The sequence below is a fragment of the Desarmillaria tabescens genome, assembly GCF_030435595.1.
Source record: "Desarmillaria tabescens strain CCBAS 213 chromosome Unknown EV420scaffold_90, whole genome shotgun sequence".
NCBI classification, from domain to species: domain Eukaryota; kingdom Fungi; phylum Basidiomycota; class Agaricomycetes; order Agaricales; family Physalacriaceae; genus Desarmillaria; species Desarmillaria tabescens.
In genome coordinates, this window is record NW_026848389.1 from 28,650 (window position 1) to 53,725 (window position 25,076).

At 47.8% G+C, this 25,076-nt stretch overlaps 9 protein-coding genes across 9 annotated transcripts; 5 read left to right on the plus strand and 4 right to left on the minus strand.

Annotated features, from left to right (window-relative positions):
- Positions 1-1,348: 1,348 nt before the first annotated feature.
- On the minus strand, positions 1,349-2,851 carry EV420DRAFT_1769556 (uncharacterized protein; the record flags this gene model as incomplete). Its single annotated transcript, XM_060481033.1, has 4 exons — positions 2,323-2,851; positions 2,183-2,260; positions 2,064-2,150; positions 1,349-1,998 (listed from the first exon to the last, which is right to left on the minus strand). The coding sequence occupies exons 1-4, from the start codon at positions 2,513-2,515 to the stop codon at positions 1,349-1,351; spliced, it is 1,008 nt and encodes a 335-aa protein (XP_060323131.1). The 5' UTR covers positions 2,516-2,851.
- A 568-nt stretch (positions 2,852-3,419) lies between these two features.
- EV420DRAFT_1486453 (uncharacterized protein) lies at positions 3,420-4,558 on the plus strand (the record flags this gene model as incomplete). The annotated part of the gene is made up of 5 exons (XM_060470392.1): positions 3,420-3,510; positions 3,697-3,866; positions 4,216-4,279; positions 4,340-4,396; positions 4,470-4,558. 5 exons carry the CDS (start codon positions 3,420-3,422, stop codon positions 4,556-4,558), a joined length of 471 nt encoding a protein of 156 aa, XP_060323132.1.
- Positions 4,559-5,867: 1,309 nt separating this feature from the next.
- On the plus strand, positions 5,868-7,597 carry EV420DRAFT_1623219 (endo-1,4-beta-xylanase F3; the record flags this gene model as incomplete). Its single annotated transcript, XM_060475918.1, has 13 exons — positions 5,868-5,996; positions 6,046-6,082; positions 6,135-6,169; positions 6,226-6,249; positions 6,304-6,409; positions 6,465-6,520; positions 6,574-6,638; positions 6,823-6,883; positions 6,940-6,992; positions 7,045-7,094; positions 7,147-7,223; positions 7,272-7,451; positions 7,505-7,597. The coding sequence occupies 13 exons, from the start codon at positions 5,868-5,870 to the stop codon at positions 7,595-7,597; spliced, it is 966 nt and encodes a 321-aa protein (XP_060323133.1).
- Positions 7,598-8,951: 1,354 nt separating this feature from the next.
- Positions 8,952-10,664, plus strand: EV420DRAFT_1279741 (MFS general substrate transporter; the record flags this gene model as incomplete). Its single annotated transcript, XM_060468161.1, has 6 exons — positions 8,952-9,149; positions 9,202-9,475; positions 9,531-9,564; positions 9,621-10,204; positions 10,265-10,444; positions 10,501-10,664. The coding sequence occupies 6 exons, from the start codon at positions 8,952-8,954 to the stop codon at positions 10,662-10,664; spliced, it is 1,434 nt and encodes a 477-aa protein (XP_060323134.1).
- A 1,307-nt stretch (positions 10,665-11,971) lies between these two features.
- Positions 11,972-12,530, minus strand: EV420DRAFT_1279754 (uncharacterized protein; the record flags this gene model as incomplete). Its single annotated transcript, XM_060468163.1, has 2 exons — positions 11,972-12,262; positions 12,318-12,530. 2 exons carry the CDS (start codon positions 12,528-12,530, stop codon positions 11,972-11,974), a joined length of 504 nt encoding a protein of 167 aa, XP_060323135.1.
- Positions 12,531-12,532: 2 nt separating this feature from the next.
- EV420DRAFT_1735622 (uncharacterized protein) lies at positions 12,533-13,333 on the minus strand (the record flags this gene model as incomplete). Its single annotated transcript, XM_060480006.1, has 2 exons — positions 12,533-13,046; positions 13,086-13,333. 2 exons carry the CDS (start codon positions 13,331-13,333, stop codon positions 12,743-12,745), a joined length of 552 nt encoding a protein of 183 aa, XP_060323136.1. The 3' UTR covers positions 12,533-12,742.
- Positions 13,334-14,208: 875 nt separating this feature from the next.
- On the minus strand, positions 14,209-16,916 carry EV420DRAFT_1623221 (heterotrimeric G-protein alpha subunit, GPA2-like protein; the record flags this gene model as incomplete). Its single annotated transcript, XM_060475919.1, has 9 exons — positions 14,209-14,245; positions 15,438-15,500; positions 15,550-15,647; positions 15,714-15,785; positions 15,844-15,915; positions 15,971-16,238; positions 16,289-16,605; positions 16,739-16,786; positions 16,830-16,916. The coding sequence occupies 9 exons, from the start codon at positions 16,914-16,916 to the stop codon at positions 14,209-14,211; spliced, it is 1,062 nt and encodes a 353-aa protein (XP_060323137.1).
- Positions 16,917-18,993: 2,077 nt separating this feature from the next.
- EV420DRAFT_1202271 (uncharacterized protein) lies at positions 18,994-21,082 on the plus strand. Its single transcript, XM_060466338.1, has 5 exons — positions 18,994-19,063; positions 19,124-19,262; positions 19,319-19,350; positions 19,408-19,454; positions 19,503-21,082. The coding sequence occupies exons 3-5, from the start codon at positions 19,341-19,343 to the stop codon at positions 20,898-20,900; spliced, it is 1,455 nt and encodes a 484-aa protein (XP_060323138.1). The 5' UTR covers positions 18,994-19,063; positions 19,124-19,262; positions 19,319-19,340; the 3' UTR covers positions 20,901-21,082.
- A 684-nt stretch (positions 21,083-21,766) lies between these two features.
- EV420DRAFT_1202352 (heterotrimeric G protein alpha subunit 4) lies at positions 21,767-23,877 on the plus strand. The gene is made up of 11 exons (XM_060466339.1): positions 21,767-21,946; positions 22,007-22,027; positions 22,080-22,127; positions 22,183-22,439; positions 22,490-22,757; positions 22,813-22,884; positions 22,945-23,016; positions 23,070-23,161; positions 23,211-23,270; positions 23,676-23,795; positions 23,855-23,877. Exons 1-10 carry the CDS (start codon positions 21,863-21,865, stop codon positions 23,755-23,757), a joined length of 1,056 nt encoding a protein of 351 aa, XP_060323139.1. The 5' UTR covers positions 21,767-21,862; the 3' UTR covers positions 23,758-23,795; positions 23,855-23,877.
- Positions 23,878-25,076: the final 1,199 nt, after the last annotated feature.

The window sequence follows — 25,076 nt, forward strand, 5'->3', positions numbered from 1 at the left end:
GGCCACCAATACGCCGTCCCTTTCGGATGCTTTATCGTCCACCAGATTTGCCTCCAGAACTTCACGCATGCTTATCCGCCAAAGGCGAATCGATTTGAGATGATGTAGTCTCATTTATAGATCCTGGCTCACGCGCGCTTGATACCATCTTTTTCGAACTATCACTCTCAAGTTGATTCTGACTTTGTTTCTTGATACTGGGATTATGGATCTTATTTTGCACCCAAAGTCAACTATTAAACATTCTGTCCGATATCTTAGGATAGAAACTGAATGTAACGAGGATGCAGATACCATAATGAAATACCTGCCTGGTGTACGCAACCTTGAGCTCAGCTCGACCGACACGTCTCTAGGCAGCTGCTTATCGTTTCACGCCATTACATGACTTTCTCTCTATCGCTGCCTGTTTTCCTCTCCTCAGGCATTTGTACATTCTATCAGCCTATGTCGATGTTTGAAGGCTCTCAGGCTTGAGCGAGTCTTTTTCCTTCCAGAAGGAATATACAAGTCTCCTTCTGGGGATCACCCCATTGATACGAAAATTAGTACACTCATCATCAAAAAGGTATCTTCGTGTCTCTGGCCGCTTCTCTCTCTGGTCACGTCCGCTATACAGACACTCTTCATTGGCTCAGATGATTTATACCCACATGTATATTGATACATCAACAATGTAGGGCTGTCTCTCAAGCACGTCGTTGTTCCACACACTTCCGTATTCTCTGAAAGCTTCGCACAAATGATGGGAATATCCAGTGCTACCACCCTCGAGTCAATTACCTTTACGTTCATCTCTCCATGTTTTGGATCCCTTCGTCATGTTCCGAGTGTGCTAGACAGCATTTCTTCGGAGTTCTTGAGGGATGTAGTGATTTGGATCAAGCTATGGTCCCTACGAAGGGCTGGAGTGCTGTGCCGACTGGGGAAGGATTGCCACAATTTTGGAGGAGAGGAGATTTGGAGCAATGAGAGTGACATTTGGGGTTATGCGCCAGGAGGATGTGATTCAGGCTGAGAAATGGACGAGGAATATGAAGGCTCTAGATCGTTTGGTTGAGCGAGGCCAGGTGAAGGTTGAGATGAGGAGATGCGAGGATCACTTTTATGAGATTTTCTAGATAAACATCTGTGAAGAATTTGGATGACATTGTGTTTTGTATTAGAAGGGTAAATTCATTGTAGAAATCATTTTTCAAAGAAGAATCAAAAGTGGTGTGGTTGTGGTATATGATACATTGAACAGTATGATTCAAATGTAGGGCAAAGACAATAAGAAAGGTGAATATAGAATGTCCGGAGGCAAAGAGTTTTAAAGCAATAGAAATGATTCAGCAGTGTTCACATTCTACGCGAGGTTCAGGTTAGATAAAGACTGCTCCAGGAATGAAGGCGGCGACAAGCTATCAAATACGAACGGGCTTAGCTGCGGCTCAGTCATGCCTAAGGACAAGAAGGAGAAATCCTCAGTCAATGAATGCTCAAATAGTTCGGCGAAAAAGGAGTCGAGGGTGACATCCATTGTGGCAGGGGTTGGTTGGCTGGGAGACATGGACGATGCATCATTCAAGGAGAGATTCAACATCGCCAATTGGTTGAAATCAAGAGGCAAAAGCTGTTCGCTCTCGACAAAGGATGTCGACGTCGATGAGACTAATGAATCACCTAGAGATGTGGATGGTGCTGCATAGAAAGAAGAGTCGAATGGCATTGTATTTGTGAAGCTAAGATCGGAGCGCATGGAATTTAGCCATTGGTCAATCGTGTTGAGGTCGAGACCTTCCGTGTTCAGTGCAGTGTTTTCGGAATTGTTATGTTCAGAGAACATAGGTAAGGCAAGGATTGGGGGACAGACTCCGTGAGAATGACCCGACAGTGGCATGAGTTCCTTGGGGAACCAAGTCTGGAGATCCGCTTGGGGAGAGGTTGGGACGGGGATGAAGCCTTCGAGTTGTGAACCAGCATTGGCAGCAGGAAGGAGATGCTTCAGTTGGAGGACTGGAAAGGTGATACAACTGATATCACGAGGTTTATCACATTGACTGAGGTGGTGGGTGAAGGACCTTTGGTTGCCACAAACGAACTTGCAGCCAAAGCCGGGGCATTTGTAGGGGGTTTTGCCAGCACTGCAGCGAGGGTACGGTTGGTATCTGTGAAGGAAATTATCACAGAAGTAACTTACTGTTTGTGGAGGATGTGGGCCCTAAGATTAGGCTTCTGCCACAAGCGCTCGGGGCAGTGGGGGCATTGGTGTTTGCGGCTGGGAAAGGGAACAATAAGTTAGAGAGACTTGGAATGGTAGGGGAAAAGTGTACCTGTCACCTTCTGGGAGGTGGATTTTGTAGTGGCGGCTGAGACTACTCTGGTCGGCATATACCTTGAGGCAAATTCGGCATTGGGTGCTCTTCTCAGTAAGGGAAGAATACATCAGCATCAGGACAATTGAGTGCCACTTGGGCCTGCCATAGAAGGGCAATGTACCCATGTTAGCTTTATTGGAGGGTCCGCGAGCCATTTGATATGAGAACGGACAGGATGGGAGAGGGAGGGATCAGGAAGCTGGGAGAGTGAAAGAGAACAGAGAGGGATGAGGGAAAATATGCTGGGATTCTCCGCCTTATATCGGTTTTCGAGGTAGGGAGAATTGGTTGTGGGCATATAGACTTGTATAGATAGACTTGCTTCTTGGATATACGGCTGAACAAAGCCTGACAGGATATGGCTTTTATGGCTATTGGTTGTAGTCAATCTTTTTCAAATTGTTAGGAATAGCTGTTGTGAGTAATTATGAGGGGTGCTTTGACCATTGGAATGGCGAGAAGTGGCTCCAGGTTGCCGGTGTAGTACCCTGAAAATAACGATCAGTTTATTCTTGCAGCAAGGGATCGGATAGCGGCACGTCTCTTTTGAGCAGATATTAGGTTCTCTGTACCATGGTAGGAGTGTATCTCGGTTAGTCATTGTCATCTATCGTGTCTGAACAAAAGACAAGTTGGCGGCCCAGACAAAAAAGAAAAACGAAACGTCGTCCTGGTGTGATTTTCAGCTTGGAATAATAAATGAGTGGATCTATATAAGGAGACTTTCATAAGGTAAAAAATACGATGGAGTAAAATATACTCACATCTACAACTTTTGAGTTGTAACGCACTAACTTGGATTGGACAACGTTTGCCTCTAAACTGTCACTCGTGTTCGGTGATTCAGTTGTGAAGAGGGCATTGCAATCGCTAGGTAAGGTACAATAGTCCTTAGGCACGAAACAGGGAGTTTCTGCGTGAAAAGTTAGGAGTGTATAACTTTAGCCGAAGCTGGGGTGTAAGACCACAGCAAGGCTCGTTTAAATACATTGTGGTATTTACTAGTATGTACCACTCCTGTGTCTCGGTGCGTGCTGTCCCAATGCAGCGCTGTCTTCTATGTCCTCTGTATCGTATGGTGCTTGGTATAGGAGAAGCCCTCCTGCGAGTAAGAAGGCTAGCGTCCATAGGGCGCAGTATTCTGAGGAGCGTACGTGGCGGCTGGTTCATCCTAGGATGTGATCACAGACGACCTAAAGAAGCATGACTGGGTGAAGAAGGATCCGGCCCATAGAGTGTGATCAGTTTATGGGCCATCAAACGGATCATGCATGTGAGTGGTGGATCCAGGGACCAATCAGATGGAACTGATGGTTGTGTTGTGGCAATGCCCCAGTGATGCGGTGGGAGCATGATGATGCTAGAAGCACCCCCGTGAGTAAGAAGGTCAGCGCTCGTATCGTGCTGCCTTCTACAAGGTCTGGTAGCAGAGCCCATGACAGAGTCCTAGTGATGTGGTCCCTGGCATGGGATGGTGCCGCATGGGTCATGAATGATGCAGATCAGGTACGAGGAATGATGATGAGAGTCGAATGATGAGTTGCCGACTTGCCACGATAAGATGCCGTGATAAGATAAGATAAGATAAGCGAAAAATAGGGGTGATTCATGACATGAGTTATGCTGTGGCCAAGTTGCATCGTAGATTTGCTTGCAATTTGTGCTGGGTACGGTTATACGTGGTTGACGAAATCTGACCTGATATGAGCTGATATAGGAAAATAATTTTCTGTTGATGTTTCGAATGATTCGATACAATTCAAGCATGGATGTTGAGAAGTGCGTAAGAATGCTGAGTCAGCGCGCCCCATGCCAAAATGGGACCGTCACACTTCTGTGACTGTCGGTATCACAGTCACGGTCACACCTCCTTCTCCAACCACCACCAGCCACTATCTTAGGATCTTGGGAACACAGAGGTACGCATAAGGTATAGTATTTTCTATCCGTTTCAGTACGAGACGTCTGATTGCCTGCAGGTGGAACAGCCAGAGGATTAGGCGAGGAATTGGCTACGTTACGACCGAGGGAAAATGGTGCGTCTTCTTGTTCTGGAAACACAACATTTTTCTGAATTTACCCACTAGAACTCTGCTACTATCCTGCCAGTTGCACGAGACTTCTTCCCCTTGATCCCTATCGCTACCGACAAGGAATACATACTAGTTGGCTTCGTTGAGCGAGCGGAGAACACCTAGGAGTACGACGCGAAGATGATAGTACGAACGAAAACGATGTAGAGCTAAGCTTAGATCAGAACCAAGCCGATGCTGTATTCTAGAATGTCGGAAAATCTGGCGGAGGTACGTTTCACTTTGCCCTTGTCTAATTATATTCTCACTTTGGCAACAAGGTCACCAAAATATGGTGCTGCAGATGTCTGGCGCGATCAGAGTCATCTGTAACGCTTCCAGTTTGTGCGGTCCCTAGTCGCACATCGGTCCATGGTACTCTCTGGCATGCTCTTGTCGCGTCTTGGGAAACCCATCACTGAGTAACCATTCCGTCCAGACTCACTCCAAACCTCCAAACCTCGGCCCTTTGTAGGAATAGGCTGGTTTTCAAGTTCCCCGAGCCGGTGCCACGACAGGGAAGAAGGGGCATGTCGAGTTGCGTTCAGCGAATGCTGGCGTGGGAAGTCCAAGTTCGATAGAGCGGAGAGTCGTACTTGGAAACTGGTTAGAGGATGTACGTTGACCAATCTATCTGAGGAACTCACCGCTCACATCCTGGCCTTCTGTAGAACATGCCGTTCCTACTGCCTACCCACGGTCCCGTCGTTCCAGAACATATACAGAGACAGCATCGATTGGCTTCCTATTCGCCGTCCAAAGTAATGCGTAGCGATCGAATGTTTGGCTAGGTCATGTTTTGCTTTTCATACAAATCCATTTCCTTCACGCATCTCGACTCATCCGCCCATAACGTTTTCAGCAGCCAGTGATCTGTCAGGTAGATCGCAGAGGTGGTGTTCCTCGTTTCTCCTTCGCGCGTGTGGGCAGCGGAGGCTAGTTTGACATAGTATCAAACAGGAAACGGTGACCGTTGTAACCCTAACCTAAATGATGGCTTGCAGTCTGCGATTCTGTCACCCACCCAATTGTCAATGACTTTCTCTCCCGCTCATTCTTTTTTTTTCTCATGGTCGCATGGACCAAGCATTTTTTGCGCGCTTATAATTCTCCGACCCGTCCTCGTCTGTTTGATGCAGAACTTTAAAGCTTCATCTTCTGTCCTCGGACCGCTTTTTCTGGTGTCAATCATGCAACGCCTTACGAGCTTCAGATGTTGCCTTGCGATGTCTCAGCTGTTATTTTCGCCGAAGGTAAAACGTCGGACAATTGGTGGGCTCTCATTGCTCGTTGCAATGGACGACCGACTTGACGGTATTTTTCCGTCCCCTTTCCTTCCCGTTTCCGTGACCTGGCTGGCTCGGTTAAATGAGTCGGCAAACCGGTATATATTCGAGCTCTTGTCTTGCTGCAGAAAACATTCCTCTTCACCATCATGTTCATCTCTATCATTTCTATCGCTGCCATTTTGCAGTGCGTCAGCGCTGCTCCGTCCTCCACTTCGTCCTCCGCGGCGCTGAGTGGCCTCAATACCAAGTTCACCGCCAAGGGGAAACTCTTCTGGGTTCGTTCTGTGATAGTTCGCCACCTTGTCCATGCTAAACTCACTCTAGGGTGCTGCGGCCGACCAAGATACCATATCTATTTCCGGTTCGTTACCAAAACGATACAAATTCACATGCTGATTGGCGATCCTTTGCAGAGAACGAGGCCATTCTGGAGTCCGAATTCGGGGCCGTATGTTTAGTTTCCTATAACGTTTTGCCTCTTGTATGTTGACATCTGAACCGTAGGTTACTCCCGAGAATTCTATGAAGGTCGGCATTGTGCGCAAGTTATTAGTATCATGCTCAATCATTTTTGCTTGCTAGTGGGACGCTACCGAAAGTACCCAAGGAACGTTTACCTTCACTGGATCCGACTACCTTGTCAACTGGGCTGTCTCGAACAGTAAGAAAATCCGTGGACACACCTTAGGTTTGGTTTTAGCACCTATCTCTAGCCAGGTAATCTGATATGCGTCTCCGTTTAGTGTGGCACTCGCAGCTCCCTTCGTGGGTCTCTGCCATCACGGACGCGGATACACTGGTGAGTCAAAGTCATACGTCCGTAATGCAATACACTAAGAGATCCTTCGAAAGACCTCGGTCATTCAAACACATATTTCCAATGTAGCGGGGCAGTATGCTGGTAAACTCTATGGTACGTTCGTGTTCGTTACCGTTTGTTGGTGTTCCTCGTTTAACGCTCACGCCTTGTGAATAGCTGTACGTGTTCCTCCTGTCTTGCGCCGTCATTCTCCGGAATTGACCTATCAATGAACAACCAGTGGGATGTTTGCAAGTGCGTCGACTGTTACAATGACATTCCTGCGTTCTGATGATCCACAGTGAGGTTTTGAATGAAGACGGTACTCTGCGGTCCAGTGTGTTCAATGACGTTCTCGGGGAGGTATACTCTCATTCCATTACCCTGCGTATTTATTTACTGATTAACCATTGCTCTAGGACTTCATCACCATCGCGTTCAAAGCCGCAAGAGCTGCGGATCCTACGGCAAAGTTCGCCTTAACACAGCTCCCTACGACTTCTCACTGAACTCGAGCGGTATAGATTATACATCAACGATTACAATCTCGACTCGAACAACGCCAAGACTCAAGGTTCGTCGCCATCACTTTTCCTTATGTCGATTTCTCCCATTTTGTCCTGCAGGAATGGTCTCCCTTGTTAAGCGGATCAATGCCGATGAACAGCTAATCGACGGTATTGGTACACAGATGCACTTGTCGGTACGTTGGTGCACACTCGGGCACTGATCTAGTTCTAACCGTAAATAGGCTGGTGGCTCGAGCGGGGTAGCGGCGGCTCTGACGGCTCTGGCAGGGGCGGGTACAGACGTTGCTATTACCGAGCTGGATATTGTCGATGCAAGCGCCGATGACTATACCACCGTTGTTGATGCCTGCCTGGCCAATTCTGCCTGTGTCTCCATCACTAGCTGGGGAGTCAGCGATGCCGTAGGTCACGTCCTTTCGGTTTCCAATACTTTAACTAAATTATTTTTCTTCAGAACTCCTGGCGCGCCAGTTCTACGCCTTTGTTGTTCGACAGTAACTACCAGCCAAAGGATGCGTATACGGCGGTTATATCCGACCTGTCTTAAAAGCTTTGTCCAGTATTTTGAATCTACGGCGGTTTTGTGCTTGTTGTTGCTATCCGTACCGGGCCCCGGTTACTGCCGGCCGGATTTCTATGGACCCGGATTTGCTTTTGATCTATGACTTCACTTCTATATCTTTCTCTGAGGCCGGAGCCTCCCACTTTGTTAGCTTTATTCCTTACCACGACCTTGAAATCGACTTTGTAGGATCCGTTTTGTTCCCAACTGCGCACTCGTGTTCTGACTTGGATCCGCATCCGCAGTTTGTGTCCGACTCGCATCAAAATATTTTCGGCGCTATTATCGGTGAAGTCAAAGAAACGTGTCACTCCTTCCTAGCCCGTTTATTTGCGTTGATTGGGTTTTCAAGCAACAAGTGCTGCCGAAAATTCTTGGCCATTGCGGTCAGGAGCTTCGTGTGTAACTGAACGACTTGCTCGCCATTTCATTGTCGAACCATGGCTGGTAGCGCAAACGCCTACCTTTAGTTATACAGGCTGCAATATATGACACGACGTAGCGCGTCTTGGTAGGACTCAGTCGCCTTGAATGGACGTTCGCTTATACAGCCTTAGGGAGATGGCATAACACATACTTAGTGACAATGACATCCTCAATTGGCTAGTCCGTTGTGCGATATAATTGAGGTTGGATCTAGACCTCAGAGCCTTCATCCTTGAATGTACAGCAGCTAAAAGGATGAAGGCAGGAGCTTGGAGACGCTGAGCCCTGAGTTATAAATATAGTCACTCCAGTTGAACGGCATTCCGCTCTGGCAGTGAATCACACTGCCGCATAACCGTACCCTAATATTTTCGTGAACGGAAGGACGTTCATCAAAACCAAGAGCACCGGGAATCAACCTGAACCCTATAAGAGCCGAATGCGGTCTTCGGGTATCATTTGATGTGTGGCGCGCGGGGGTGAAACTATTGAGACGCCTCGTGGTTCATCTCTTTCGTGACCCATACAATACAAGTTAATGAAGCTACGGCAATGTATACGCTGCTCGACGTATACAGTTGCGGAGCACTGGAGCGAGGACAAGGTGAGGCGTAACTCCTTTTCATCAGCTCTTACAACGATCTTAACGTTACGGCCTCATTACCAGCCTGCGCCGGCTTTTACCGGACTTCGCATATCGTAAACATCAGCCCTTCATAGTGCTGACGATGACTACGTTTTGCCGGTTCTCCTCCCCGTCTCTCATCCCTTGCTAGGAGTACGTCTTTACCTTGCCAACCGGAAGTTCCAATGGACGCCAGCAATCCAAAGCTCGCAAAGTCTTCTGAAATGGAAGAGACGGGTACTGCTCCCTTCTCATCAGCTGACGACTTCGAGAAGGGTCCTTCAAGTGATGAAGGGATATCATCACCCGAAGAACTCTTCGTCGTTGACCGTGTCGCTGAGAAGAGGTATATTTACCATTCCTATCGAACCAGGACAACGAGCTGATGCTGGTTCACTTCACAGACTCCTCCGACAGCTGGATCTCAGAATCGTACCTAGCTGCATGTTCATTTACACCCTCAATTATCTCGCCCGCGCCAATATCGTACGCCGATCTGATGATGTTTGATTGCTTTCTTAATTAAATTATCTGTCAGGGAAATGCGAAAATCCTCAATGCCGACACCGGTGACTCATTGTTGCAAGTCCTCGACATGACAAGCGAGCAGTTTTCCACTGTGTTGACAGTGTTTTTCATTTCTTACGCGCTGTTTGAGACCCCGTCAAATTACATGCTCAAGCATTTTTCTCCTCCGCATTGGTTCGCGTTCCTCATGGTCGGGTGGGGCGGAACGGATATGGTCATTTCATGCGTTAAGAACTATGGCGCGCTGACGGGTCTCCGATTTCTGCTGGGGGCGTTTGAAGCAGGTACGTTATGTTATATAGTTTCAGTAAAATGTAAACGTCTAATTACCCGTCACAGGGTTCTATCCGGGAATAATCTACTTCCTTACCTTGTCAGTTCTATTTTTGTGTTGCGCAACATTCCCCGCCGACTATCCATTTTCAACAGTTGGTACCGACCTCAAGAGCGTGCACTTCGCCTTTCTCTCATTGCCGCGTGTACCTCACTTGCTGGCGCCTTCGGAGGCAGTATCGCTTATGGTGTTGGCCGTATCAATGGCTCAAAAGGCTTGGAAGCGTGGCGGTGGTTATTCATCATCGAGGGCGCACCATCATGTGCTCTGGCGGTGGCAACGTACTTCTTCTTTCCAGCCTACCCAGAGACGGCAACATGGCTATCTGCGAAGGAACGAGAACTCGCCGTCAAGCGCCTCAGAGGCGAAGCGTCTTTGGGACATGCAAGAATTACATGGCTGCAGACCAAAGATACGCTAATGGACTGGAGGTTATACCTCCATTATCTCGCCTTCATCGCCGTCTGCGTCCCCTTTTCGAGTATCTCGTATTTCGCCCCAACTATCGTGAATGGACTCGGATACGAAGGACTGCGTGCTCAGCTGTTCACCGTGCCACCCTTCGCTATAGCCTTTGTCGCTACCGTCGCCTGTTCGGTCTTCGCAGATCGATATGAAATGTGGTCTACATTTTCATGGATTCCTATGGTTGTTTCGGGCGTCGTCTTTCTAATCCAGGGTGCGCTTGGTTTCGAGCCATGTACTTCTCAGTTCAACTGACTGACTTGTCACGTATCAGGCGCACTTTCACCTACGGCGTTCAAAGCACGATATGCTATGCTGTGTCTCAGCACGACGTTTTCTAACATCTGTAATCCGTCTCTCATAACATGGCTGACTGTCAATCTTCGAAACACCGATGCAACGACGCTCGCTATACCTCTGATGGTCACTATCGGCACTATCGGGCAAATTACTGGTGAGTTTGCTTCTGCAGGCTGTGCTATATGTGGTGTTCGCTGAATTTAATTCTAGGCGTATATATTTACAAGGCGAATGAAGCGCCAGGTTATCGTACCGGTCACTTCACGAATGGTGCATTCCTCTTGGCAGGAGCGCTTGTCATCCTCATCCTCCGCGAGTTGTATAGAAGACGAAACCAGAAAAAGACACCTGGAAGTCAGCCATGGCGTGTGTAACGTGTTTCGGCTCGGGTATCTGTATAGAAGTTTGAGAACTTTCTGTGTCCGTTGAACGGACTGCTTTGTGTACGACAGAAGTATTTGCATAAATGATCAGTTTTTCTCTTCTTTGCCAGGTTTATGCTGTCGATTGGCGCCCTTCTTGGTCAGTGAATGAACGAATGATGATGATTATCCGTCGAGGAAAGACTGCTAGTTTCTGAAGACGCTCGTCCTGATACGGATGATGGGAGTTAAGGCGATAGCGAGTAACAACTTTTTAAAGTGTTCGATTTCGCTCGTTTATTGTACCATTAGTCGTCGTGATCAATATGCATTCTGTAACAGTCGCTTCAATCAATAAATGCTCAGTATGTTGAAGTACGACACAAGACTGACACGAGAAATGTGGAGGTAGACGTATAAGGGTATGAGGTCCCGCGGCTGCCCGTGATGTCTTCTTCGAACCTCGGAACCTCATCAATCTCCAAAGTAAGCTGGTTTGGTTCGTAGAGTAAGGATAGCAGAATATTCAATATAAGGAGTTACTGTATCTGTCAAACGAAAGAACACGAACATGCTGCGGACGAGCCATGAAAGAAATAGATCCTCGTTTTGTGATTCTTAAGATAACGGCCGTTCTCTTCCGGTAAGATATCCGTACCGTTGTCCATACACGGACACTTTGACGACGATGATGGATGTCTCGTCTCTGAAAGAATACTTTTGATTATGTGGGTTGCTAGGCTTAGAACGTTTTGACGACGCTCAGTCATTGTTGGAGTGCACCTAATAGAGCGTCATTTTATTGACAAAAGCACCCAAATTGAAGCTCAGGTTTCAAATCACGAGGATGAAAAAGATTGGAGGATGCGTATGAAATCTAATCTGATTGAACCGCTGCTAAACCAAGTCCCCAGTCCGTTCCTCCAAATCTATGGGTCATTCTCCTTGGGTCTCTTCCTTATCCCACGCAATTTCGTAGCACACACTGAGGGTTTCACCGCCTAGACCCTTCACCCTCTTCGTCTCAAGACGCTCCGACGTCGCCTTGCGTTTCTTGAGGTCCAGAACTCGTTACTGCTATAGCAGGTGTTCCGGTGCCAATCATAGTGCTCCTTTGCGGGGACCTTCATAGCTTCGGCATGTCTGCTGCAAGGTGTCGCAGAGCCATGCAGGACCATTCAGTTTCTCCATCTTTGTGAGATACATCCCCTTCGTGGTGCGCGCGGCCATCTGGGGAGAGAATGATGCCAGAATGTACTGGTACATGTCTTCGTCTTTTGAGTTGGGTTCCGGCTCGTATTGAACAGCAAAGACATGCATCAGTTCTCGCAGCAACTCATTGAGACCGTTGACGTCGAAGGAAGTAGGTCAGAAGGGTTCTTCAGCACACTTTTCTTGCCTCTACCACCGATATCCCCACGAGGTCGGAGTACGGAGTCCTCAAACCATGACTTCAAATCATCGTATAAGACAGTCGGTATAGATGATTTGCGGGTATATCTGAGAGCTACGTAGAGGAGAACCCACAGTGATGATTCCTTGTCGTCTACCAGGGTGTGCGAGGTCCCATAAGAAGCCAAAAGGCGCGCAGACATGAACTGCCAGGTACCCTAGAAGATGAGGGAATAAGGGAAGAGGGTTGTGGCAATTGCGTAGAAAACTTACGGTTCGGCATATGCCTTTTTCGCCACGTCTGTCGGTAAGAATAATGCAATGATCCCAGTCAATGAGGAACCCTTGATGATTTGGGGTGATCATAATGTTTCTGACACTAGTATCGCGATGCAGAATGCATGCCCTATCGAACGCCGCCTGGTGAGCTATGTGCAACAATAAAATGGTTAGATCAGAAGAAATGCACAAGGAAGGATGTAACATACCTTCCATGGCATCCGCGATACAGGGTCACAAGGTCTTTGATATAGCAGAAAGTCATCAGATCTCTTCGGATGATTTTCAAGAAAATCCGGTGGCCCCGCAATGTCGGGAGGCAGTCGACCTCGTCGTCAGTGGGTCTGTGAGCCAACGACCCTTGTACATGTTCCTGCGTGATCGTGGTCGTGTCGGCGACATCTCCCCCAGTCTCCATCTCAGCTATGTGTGGAACTCGGTGCGGGGCTAAGATGGTAGATATCCGATTCCTTCGCAATCTGAGGTGACTCTTCACGCCAGTAGTCCTGCATAAACAATAGCCCTGCACGAGACTTAGCAGGATCACGGAGATCAGGACTATCCGGATCGATAGCAAGAGACCTACGTGTCGATCGCCCAAAGGGCGAGAACGCGCCATCATCGAACTTGGGAGCACACACCACGAATTGCTGAGGCTTACCATCGAGGGTCACATCCATGCAGAACAGCTTCTGGTCCTCGATATTCATCTCTCGCTTCTCCCTACGCCCCGGTTTACCATGTCATATATCCATATCGTACAGGCCGACTTTAGCTCGAGCAAGCACGGCATAGGGGTCGCCATCAGCAATGAGAGAAACAGCAGTGTCTTTCCCTCGTTGGCTAGGTATCAACTGGAGGAATCGCTTGTAAAAGTTGAAGATCAAGGTCGTTTCCTCAGTGTAGTCAAACCTCTTGCTGACGACGGCCCCGGATCGGTCCCAGCGTATGAATCGCGCGAAGCGGCCACATATCAGAGTCGGGAAGAAGTGAGAGCGGTATTGGAACATTATCGTGACACCGGCATGGCAGGCTATTTGCCCGCGTGTCTCGCGTCCCTTGACGGAGTTGTTCTCAGAAGGAAAAACGGGTTGCTTAATGGAGCCGACTGCGTAGGTTCTGCAACGTCATCCGATACCGCATCAGCGACGCTGATATCTTCCTCTTTCTTCCTCTCCCTCCGATTTATCGTCTTCATCATCATTATCCGCCTCCCCTTTATCCTCCCCCTCCTCCTCCTCTACCGGGGACGCGTCGTCTTCCAAGTCAACGAAAGCATCGTAATTATCGTGGGCCTTCAGCTTGGTCTGCGTCTCCATGAGCGAGTGATCGGCGGTCCGGCCTTCAGGCATATTGTCCGCGTCGTACACTCCGATATCGACTGCAAGATTATCAAATTTTGCGTCTCGGTCACGGAATTTTCCAAACTTGGGGCATATAGACAAGTAGCCAGGTGTCTCTATACTTAGCGACACTGGCTATTTATTAAGAGCCTTGACCTGAGCACGAGTAGTCAGTAGATGAAGAACACAGGAAATAGCACAACGACGGCCATATTTCCTGTACATGTAAGGCTCACGAAGGCCTTCCATAGAAGCGAGCAACTTCCTCTTGGACTTGCCTGGTTGCTTCCGCCTGTAGCTGTCAGGAGTAGTATCGTTCCAGGGCATGTACTACTTCAGGAAAGCTTTCGCTGAAGGACCAGAGACAAATGACCGCCTCCTTTGGCAGCGATATCCCTATGTGTGTGTCGAATTTACGGCGTGTCAACAGAGAATTTTAGATGCCTTTGGGCTTTGTTGACAACGAGAGTGTGGTCCATGCTGTATTCAGGGAGGCGAGGGCGGTTCAGAGGAGGAATGCGACGGTGTCGGTGGTGGCGGAGTCAGCTGGCGACTGAGATGGTGGATCGTTGGTAAGGTCTACCATGGAGAGAAGTATGTGAACGGCACGAATCCGTCAAGATATAATAATGCGAATGATGACAGGAAGAATCGCCGCCAAGCCAACGCGAACAACAATTATCCATTGCAATAAAGGGGAATTACCTAAATAGAACAGTAGTTAGTTCTTTGTCGCGTTCTCTTCCTTGTATAACGAATGGTTCCGCACAATAGGTGGCGTCGTGGATGTTCAAGTTCAGGTTGGCGTTTTCAAAGTCCGACCACGTGTTCGCGTTGCCTTATCACATGCTGACGCGACCGACCTGAATTTGGATTGAATAACTACATCACTGCTGGGGCATGTCAGTGTTTATGCCCGAAAGACAGCTCATAAACACCGGCATGTTCATTTGTACAGGCCGAAAATTTCCCCAGCAACTGTGGCGCTGGAGCTGTGGGAAAGATGGTAGCTTCTTCACACAGCTGGTTGCGTGATAATATTTCGAAACGGTAGGGGGAGAACTATGATTCGTAATTGTCAACTGTTACTGAGTCGGAGAGATTACCCGCGCATGCTATATCGAAAGACGTGAAAACACGACTCCTGTAAAACAGGATGTTCACAACGCCAGAATGTAGACGGTCTGCATTGATACGAACTGGAGAGCTTCGTACTTCCTTTACGGAAGAACCTGCTTTCGTACAGGTGGAAGTCTCATGTACGTCAGATGCTGAAAAGCGACAATGGAAGTAAACATCATGTAGAGGGGCTGAATATCCCGAAGTAATGGTAGTTATACAGTCGTGAGGGTACCCGAGTGTTAAAGAAAGCGAATAGATATAGGATAACAATCAAAGCAGAGCATAGCTGTTCAGAGATCAGATGGGGTGAAGAAGGGACAAAGAGAGACAAGCGTACAAGACTAGTGAAATGTGTTGGAAGGCACATAGGGAGTACCAGAGATAGGACACGACCGGGAAAGGAAGAGAAGAGAGCAGCCAGGTCATGTATAACCAGAGGATGAAGTTCAGAGTAACGTTGCACTCGCAAGACTGGTCCGAAGGATAACACTAAACAGAGAAGGCGTAAATGCGATAGAAAAATATTGAGTATACGTCAGAAGTGATGAAGAAACAAGGCGAGACGCAACAGAACGGGCGAAACGGTACTCACTCTGAGGGGGCAGATTTCGATGATCAATGTTTATCATTTATAAAAATTAAAGTAAACAGCGTACCTTTCACAGTGAACATTACAAGCCGAAGCGTAGTGATATCAGTCGCTGTGATTACACTAAAATATATGCATAAGTACCAAACAATGAAGACCATGTTAAACGCACTGAATATAGATCTCCCTCTCCGTGTTCCGACCAGTATTAGTGGCCAGTTTCGAAAAGCGACGCTTGAAGTAATCACGACCTGCACGGGCATCGCCTGGCTCACCATCAGTCCTGAAAGAGACATCAGAGAAGGCTATGCAGACGCGCGGGAGAACATCACAGACCGCGAAGAAGTCTTTGGTATCAGAGTGAGGTATCTTCTTTTCGAAGAGGTCATTTTTGTTCAAAAATAAGATCTAAGCACAAGCCAATATAAGCCTCAGTCGTTGCAGACGAGTTGGACAGTCTACGTACAATCGAAGTGTGCTTGAACCGATGCGATCGGCATATCGCTTCCCATACGGTCATCGCATCCTGCATTTGATTCTATCAGATTGCATCAGAGAGGTGATTTGCCGAGTCATCACGACAAATCACACACCGCATCGTTGTCCTCGACCAGACACTGGTCATAGCCATTTAGGCTGATGAAGAACAAGATACTCGTCACGTCCTGGAAGCAGTGTATCCACTTTCTACGCTCAGACCTTTGGCCACCGACATCAATAATCGTGATCTCGCGTTCCCAATGATGAAAGACCGTTTCCGTGATCCCAATCGTCCGAACACGGCATTGCATGATATCTTGTTCAGTTGGCTGATACCGGGGGTCAAACAACCTATCAAGATCCGAGAATAAATATCCCAAACTACGCCCTGTAAGAGTGGCGTAACGAAGAACGGGGGATGGAGGACTCACTTTTCAGGCAAGGCCGCTTCGTTTCCTCTCTGCCAAGCTTTCTGAACATCAGGATCACCCCATAGCGCCTTGAGTGACTCATAGTACCGTCTCGGGAATAGCTCACCATCCCTCACATGAGGCCAGTACATGAATTCGATATATTTTATGTTAGCATCTGAAACCCTCAGATTCATGTCTTCCATCGCGTAGAGGATACACCTCATTCCATCGACAAGATTGTCAAGCGTCATCTGCCGATAGTATTCGATGTCTTGCTGAGAGAATGGAATGTTGCAGATGAGGCGCATTTGCTGTCCGAGTCGCACGGATGAATACTGTATAGTACAAAGTTAGTAGAAGCGCACCTTTAGCAAAGTTGTCTTCCCAGAATCCCCGGATCCCAAAAGCAGAACCTGTATATGATATATGATGTGTGAGCAGGTAAGTTCTGAGCATCGAACCATATACACGTACCTTGACTTGTGTCGCCACCTTCGCCTTGGCCTGGCGGTGTGGCTGATTAGTACTGAGCGTACGCCCAGCTCACGAGCAAACACACCTTCTCGAGCTCCTCTTCAGCTTGCCTATGCAGGGCCCTGTCTGCATCCGTGACCACATAACATCGAGACGACGAGCATATGCCCATTGCGCCAATATGGGGAGGGTAAATGCTGGTGAAAGAGCACAAACACGACTAAGCGCCGAGTTCCAGCGAGAATAGAATAGGTAGGCTGTGGTGCTTACCAAGACTTGGCGTCGATTATTTTTGTGACGTTTAACTTCTGATCAACTTACGTGAGACGTCCTGCTTTGGTTTACTCTTGTCAGATTCCATGGGCGAGTCTGTCAATTCCTCTGTTTCAGCATGACCTCGTCTTAGCGTTGGTATGCTTGTTGCGTTAAACCAACTGTGCAGCTTTGAAGTGGCTGAACATTGGGCAGGGGCAAGCTGCGCTCTCTCGTGCAATGCACAACAAGGCGCCTTCCTTGAGCGTTCAAATTCAGCTTGTTTTTGTATCATCATGGACTAGACTTCTGAGCTGAGCGAGTTTAACAAGTGCAAATTCCTCGAGGAACGAATACTTACATGCCTTGATGTCCCGTTCTGCTTACAGAAAACTGTGGAGACGCGGCTCATGTTTTGCGATAAGTATTTATTTGATTCTCGGATACTGGAATGTTAACGTTTTAGCAGAAGAAAAGAAAGATCAGGGACTCGGCATACATAACTACTCAATCGATACCGAAAGGGACGTGTTAACGACAGACAATTATCCCTCCCGGACATCGATCTACAGGAGCCCTTCAGTAGTAATCGTCCTTTAATTTGATCACCGTTTACGAGGTATTGACCACGGCGACTTGGTATGAAGCACGAGTTCGCACTGTAGGAATATGCCAGCGAAGCGCTGAACAATAGAGTGTCAAGGTCGTTGAAGTTGAAAACCTTCAGAAAGATAGATAGACGGCGGAAAGCCGGATGCGTACGAGTGACTCTGACAAGTGTTCAATGTCAGGAAAATCCCGGTCCGAAAAGAACCCGGGTGTTGAAATTGAAACCTAACCCCTTCACCATCACTCGTCGCTCCCTCTACAGTGCATTTATGACTATCCGTTGACCTCAGACACAATCCCTGAGGACGGACTGGGAACCGTTGCAAGCCATCGCGCATCAAGTAGTGGTATTTGACGAGGATATCGAATGTGTGGGGCACCCCAGTATGATCTGTGTGAACTAACTCTCCTCGCCAAGGAAGTTTTCTGTTTGAAGTATCAGCTAATCCCCGGATATGAGCAGGGCAGATACAGTTTCCCTCGAACCAGTCGATATCTGCCCTTGGGCTTTGTTAACCACGGGAGTGGGATTCATGTCGATACTCGAGAGAACACGGTCAGTGTCGGTAGCGATACAGCTTTTCGTGACTGGAGTTATTTATCTTGTAAGGTCCGTGATGGGAGAAAAGTGTGGGTGCTAAGAAACAGTAGAGAGATGAAGGTAACACGCATCAACCGTTGAAGGTCGCGACTTTTAAAGTCCGACCACGTGCTGTCTTTCTTCGATCACGTGTCGATACGCCTACTTCGGCCGCAAATGCCGCCGGTCCACCTTTGCTCCGTGCCATCGCGTAGGATCCCGACACGACTTCAGTATGCTGCCGCCGTTATTACTTTTTGTGGACGGGGAGCATTGAGCTGATCTTCGAATCCCCTTCAAGAATCAAGAGTACTTGGAAATTGGTTGTTGCAGAGTCCGCGGCTGTGTTTGTAAACGATCCGGTCCCGTCAGTGTGCGTGACTTTCAACGAAATGGCACACCGAAAGAGACTGGTTATACGAGGTCTCATGCTTCCAGGTACGTTTGCTCTCGTGCTTCCGACTTCTTTCTAATATAACTGTTGTTCACAGTCATCCCGCGATGGCGGAACCGTGGCACCATTATTCACTGAAGAAGTTATTGCCTGAACAAGGGCTTACGCATAACGTGTTATGAGGGACCTGCGATGCAGAAGAGTCGTCCTGCCGTAGAACTGACAGGCAAATCGTGCGTCAGTATTCGTTTCCTCCCAAACTTGTCTTGAACTCAACCGGTTTTTAGTGATTTTTGCCGGGCTCGTCAGGTTGCCGTATTGTGGGCTGTCGATTTCTCCACCTTCGTTGCTTTGCACGTAGATGTTTGAACGATACTATTCGGGTAGGACTGTGGAATGCAGCAACTCGGCTGGATTGTAGTACGTTGTTTTGAATTCTTTTCTTGCTGGGGTGAGAATATTTAATACATTCTATTGGCCACACGTGTACGCCTCCTCACGTTCAACTTCCATTGTGACAAACGACTCACGTGCACATCTCTAGCAGGCATCTCTTTGAGATCATCAGCATATATCGAGTCCACTGTCATTTTCGAGAACCTCTACCTTTCTTTATCATGATTCACGAAATAAATTTCCTTTGACGTTGACGTTATCTTTGGGCGTCGACAGCGCCACTGATGGTGGGCCCGTATAATCAGGTACGCGTTGTTTGCTACTCACTAACACAGCTTCTCAGTGCGCTTCTACGTTGGTTATCGATGGGCGCTTGTACGTGGGATTGTCTTGTGTTCGATACTTCACATCCTCACTTACTATAACTGGAAGGCGAATCTGATAAATTCATGAAACATCTACCATTCTTGGAGGAAGAGGTAGGCGTTAAAAATCATCCCAAGATTGCAAAGAGTAACATATTTCAGATCAGTCCTGTTGATAAGAAAGTTCCGAAGATCACACTCAACGCGTACACTGAGACGGGCCGAGAAGGATCGACAATCCCAGTGTTGAAGCAACGATCCTACACCGGTATAAAGGTCATACCATCTGCTCTCGCCAATACTCCATGCACCACGCTCGGTATCGTTGGAATCCTGGACGAGTTCAACGCGACACTCGGCAAATCATATAGACTAGACAGCCATCCCACCCTGCACTCGTTCCTCAACTCCTGCATCGAACGAAACTACGATTTCGGGACCGCCTACGCCCATTTTCGCTACAACTCGTCCTGGGTAAGAACCTCCACCAACTTGCACAAGGGGGAAGTGAAGGACGGAGAGATGCGACGAGATGCAGTGATCCACGATGGCAGGATTATCCGCCGGAAGTCCGTGCCTCCTCGGCGGATATGGGATCTGTGTGCTAATCGGGTGGTGCCGTACTGGGTCGCGAGCCGTGGCTCTCCGATGAGTGTGCGCGTAGAGGGAATATCACATGCGTGGATGGATGCTAATGATCGCAGGGACGTGTGGACCCCTATCAATGGATGCGAGTGGCCCGTGCCCTTGCCGAACGACGCCGACCTCGACCTGATCCGGATAGAGTTATTGAACCTCCTCGGAGTCCTCGGAGTGGAGTATGTATGGCTCGATGTTCTGTGTCTGAGGCAGAAGTACGATTTTAGGGAGGATTACCGTGAGGAGGATCTCCGCGGGGAGGCTCTCCGTATCGACGAGTGGAAGCTCGACGTACCCACGATCGGGTATGTGTATGAAAGCTCAGTGCAGATGGTGTGCTATCTCTGTGGACTAGGTCAGCCACTGAGCTGGGCACCAGCGTACTTGGTAGGTGAGAGGAGTTGGTTCAATCGAGCCTGGACACTTCAGGAGACCAGAGATAGATATCAACATCAAGCGATCATCGCAGGTGAGACCAGCGATGACAACACCCGAACGATGTTCCGTAACAAACTGGAATCATTGCGGGATGTGTTTTCAGCAAAAGACATCATATTGCAGATGCGGACACGGGTGTCGACGAATCCTATCGACAGAGTTGCAGGCTTGGTGTACCGTCTCAGGCTGCGGTATATCACGATATACGATGCAAACCAGTCAGAGGAGAGCGCATGGGAACAACTCGTTAACGCCATGATGTACTCTTTCCGTGCGGATTTATTCTTCTGCTACCCCGAGCCTGGGGACGGAAGAAAATATTGGCGACCATCGTGCACACAGGTAATGGACACGACATTCCCGACTGATCCTAGCATCTGGTCGAGTATTACCGGGTTTCTACAAAATAATGAGAATCGATCGAACTTTTTTTCGGCTGCCCAATATAGTAATTCCCCATCTTGGATTCCACCAAATGCATAAGCACTGCGAATTATACCTTCCTGACGTACAACTGGGCTATATTCCTCCGAATTATCCATCAAAGGCTCTGATATCACCACCCAGGCCTTTGGTTTGTGATCCTCGTGAATCCGCTAATCTGGTCTGTCAAATCCCAAATCAGCGGTATTTTCTTCATCACTGCAGGCTCCATTGCATGACTTGATGACACCAAAACATTGTGTACTGCTTCGGGAATCAATTCTAAACTGTTTATTCTATCATTACTGTTGCTCTTGGTGTTGAGTCGCTGTTGAAAGAAAACCGGTACCTATGAATTACTATATTGGGCAGCCGAAAAAAAGTTCGATTGATTCTCATTATTTTGTAGAAACCCGGTAATCGGATGGAGGAGACAGATATCGACTGGTTCGAGGGAAACTGTATCTACCCTGCTCATATCCGGGGATTGGCTGATGCTTCAAACGCAGGGCTTCCTCGACGAGGAGAGTTGATTCTCACAGATCATACCGGGGTAACCCACACAATCGATATCTTCGCCAAACACCACTACTTGATCCGCGATGGATTGTACACTCTCCTACATGAAAATGACGTCTCTTTGGTGGTCGGGCACTGGAGGCAGAATGGGATATTCCAGAAAGAGTCGGTGATTAGTATGGAGAACAATATGTGGAACGATGATCTAAAGAAGCTGGGGCAGCTTGGTATCGTGAAAGATCGCGTTAAAATAGTCTTGTGTTGACTGTATGGCATGTAAAATATAACTTACCAGTTCACCAAAGAAACTATTTGAGGTCTCGGACTTGCCACGGCGCCCCGCTTTATCACCTAAGTTGATCAAAAGTTAAATGTCACAAAAATAATTGACGCCAAGTCTTGGTAAGCACCACAGCCATGTACCTATTCTATTATCGCTGGAGCTCGGCGCTTAGTCGTGTTTGTGCTCTTTCACCAGCGGTTACCCGCCCCATATCAACGCAATGGGCATATGCTCGTCCTCTCGACGCGAGGTCACGGATGCAGACAAGGACTTGCATAGGAAAGCCGAGGGGGAACTCGAGAAGGTGTGCTTCAGCTCGTGAGCTGGGCGTGTGTTCAGTACTAACCAGCGAGACTGCCGTCAGGCCAATGAAAAGCAAGTCAAGGTACGTATACGGTACCGTGCTTCGAATTTACCTGCTCACACATCATATACAGGTTCTGCTATTGGGAACTGGGGATTCCGGAAAGACAACTCTGCTAAAGGTGCGCTTCTACTAACTTTGTACTATACAATATTCATTCGTTGCGACTCGGACAGCAAATGTGTCTCATGTGCAACATGCCATTCTCACAGGAAGAAATCGAATACTATCGGCAGAGTACGCTTGACAATCTTGTCAATGGAGAGAGTTGTATCCTCGACTCGATGATATACATGGGAAACATGCATTGGCCTCGTTTAAGGGACGGTGAGCCATTCCCGAGATGGTACTATGAGCGACTCAAGGCGCTATGGGGTGATCCTGATGTTCAGAAAGCCTGGCAGAGAGGAAATGAAGCAGCCTTGCCTGAAAAGTGAGTCCTCCATCCCCCGTTCTTCGTTACGCCACTCTTACAGGGCGTAGTTTGGGGTATTTTTTTTGGGATCTCGATCGGTTATTCGACCCCCGGTATCAGCCAACTGAACAAGATATCATGCAGTGCTGTGTTCGGACGATTGGGATCACGGAAACAGTCTTTCATCTCTGGGAACGCGAGGTCACGATTATTGATGTCGGTGGCCAAAGGTCTGAGCGTAGAAAGTGGATACACTGTTTCCCGGACGTGACGAGTATCCTGTTCCTCGTCAGCCTGAACTGCTATGACCAGGGCCTGGAGGAAGATGACAGTGTAGTAAGTGATTCACCGTGATGACTCGGCAAATCACCGCTCTGATGTAATCTGATAGAATCGAATGCAAGAAACGATGACCGTATGGGATACTATATGCCATTCGCGTTGGTTCAAGCACACTTCGATTGTACGTAGGACTGTCCAACTACTCCTGCAATGACTGAAGCTCATATCCGCGTGTGCTTAGATCTTATGTTTGAACAAGAACGACCTCTTCGAAAAGAAAATACCTTACTCTGATATCCAAAACTTCTTTCCGGTATGTGATGTTCTCCCGCGCGTCTGTATAGCCTTCTCTGATGTATCTTTCAGGACTTTGATGGTGAACCAGGTGATGCCCGGGCAGGTCGTGATTACTTCAAGCTTCGCTTTTCGGAACTGGCGGAGAGGGAGATCTATATTCAGTATGTTTAACATGGTCTTCATTGTTTGGTACTTATGCATATATCTTAGTGTAATTACAGCGACTGATATTGCTACGCTTCCGTCCGTAATGACCACCGTGGAAGGCGCGTTGTTTTCTTTTTTAATGCTTATAAATGATAGTTATTGATCATTGAAATTTGCCCACTCAGAGTGAGTACATTTTCGCCTGTTCTGTTGCATATTTTCCGGCGTATACTCAATATTTTTCTATCATCCTTTCGACCTCTCTATTTAGTATTATCCTTCGGGCTAGTCTTGCGAGTGCAACGTTACTCTGAACTTCATCCTCTGGTTATACACGACCTGGCTGCTCTCTTATTATCCTTTCCCGGTCGTTTCCTATTTCTGGTGCTCCTTATGTCCCTTCCAATACATTTTATCAGTCGTGTACGCGTATCTCTCTCTGTCCCTTCTTCACCCCGTCTGATCTTTGAACAGATATGCTCTGCTTTGATTGCTATCCTATATTTATTCGCTCTCTTTAACACTCAGATACCCTCATGACTGTATACTTATTATTACCTCGGGATATCCAGTCCCTTTGCATGAATTCTTCAAGATCAGACACCCATGAGACCTTCCACCTGTACGATATCAGGTTCTTCCGCAAAGGTAGTACGAAATTCTCCAGCTCAAATTGATGCAGACTGTCTCAATTCTGGCGATGTTAGCATTATTTTTTACAGGAGTCGTGTTCTACGTCTTCTGATTTAGCAGGACGAGAAGATCTTTGAGATTAATATGCTCTGGTAATGTCAGCGACTCAGAAACAGATAACAAAGACAATCCATCGAAGTTCTCCACTTGCTTGCTTGCTTACTTATCTCAAATTTATCACGCAGCCAACGGTGTAAAGTTGCTACCGCCTCTCCCGCAACTCCAGCGCCACAGTTGTTGGGGAAATTTTGGGCCTGTATAATGGCAGTCTGACGAACCATTGCATCCACTGCTACTTACTTTACTATCATAAGAGTTGGGAAACATATGGAGACGCCATTGGTATAGCAACTGGCAGAAGGAAACCGAATTTACCTGTGCCGATAGCCAGCCTTGAACCTAGCCAAGTTGCAGCCGGCGCTGTTCGCGACTACATCTGAATGGCACCAATTGTTTTGAGAGTCCTTACAGTTGTCTAATGTCCGGAGCTGCATATTTCTTTTCTTGGAGGCAAGTATGAAGTTGGAACAATAGATTATCGTGATTCAATCCAAATTCAGCTTCGTCGCGTCAACACGTGATAAAGTGACGCGAACCCGTGGTCGGATTTTGAAATCGCCAACTTGAACTTGCACTGTGACCGCGAATTCACTAGGCCACTTTATTGTGTCAAACTACCTGTTATGCAAGGTCATATAACGCTGCGGGGAACAAACTACTGTTCTATCTAGGTAATTCTCTTTTTATGTCAATGGATAATCGTTGTTCGCGTTGGCTTTGCGGCGATTCTTCCGGTCCTCATTCGCTTTCACTCACAAACCTTTCCTCCGTGCAGACCTTAAAAATGATCTACCCTTCAGTTGCCAGCTGACTCCACCGCCAGCGCCACCGGTCGCGTTAGTCCTCCGAACCATCCTCGCCTCCCTGAATACAGCATGGACCACACTCCCGTTGTCAAAAAAACCCAAGGGCATAGAAAATTCTCTTTTGATACTCCGAAAATTCGACAGAGACACAGAGATATAGCCAGCGAAGCGGGCGGTCATTTTATTTCTGGTCCTTCAGCGAGAGCTTTCCTGAAGCAGTACATGCCTTGGAACGATACTACTCCGCACAACTACAGGCGGAAGCAACCAAGCAAGTCCAAGAAGAATATACTCATTTCCATGGTAGGCCTGCGTGAGTCTTACATGTACAAGAGATATGTCCGTCATTCAACAATTTCCTGTATTCTTC

Excerpts from the sequence above, each read along its gene's own strand:
- EV420DRAFT_1202271 (XM_060466338.1), top strand. Across the intron at positions 19,455-19,502 it reads TACCATTCTTGGAGGAAGAG|ATCAGTCCTGTTGATAAGAA; the intron begins GTAGGCGTTAAA and ends AACATATTTCAG.
- EV420DRAFT_1202352 (XM_060466339.1), top strand. The coding sequence starts at position 21,863 with ATGGGCATATGCTCGTCCTCTCGACGCGAGGTCACGGATGCAGACAAG. Across the intron at positions 21,947-22,006 it reads CCGAGGGGGAACTCGAGAAG|GCCAATGAAAAGCAAGTCAA; the intron begins GTGTGCTTCAGC and ends GACTGCCGTCAG. Across the intron at positions 22,440-22,489 it reads GAAGCAGCCTTGCCTGAAAA|TTTGGGGTATTTTTTTTGGG; the intron begins GTGAGTCCTCCA and ends TACAGGGCGTAG.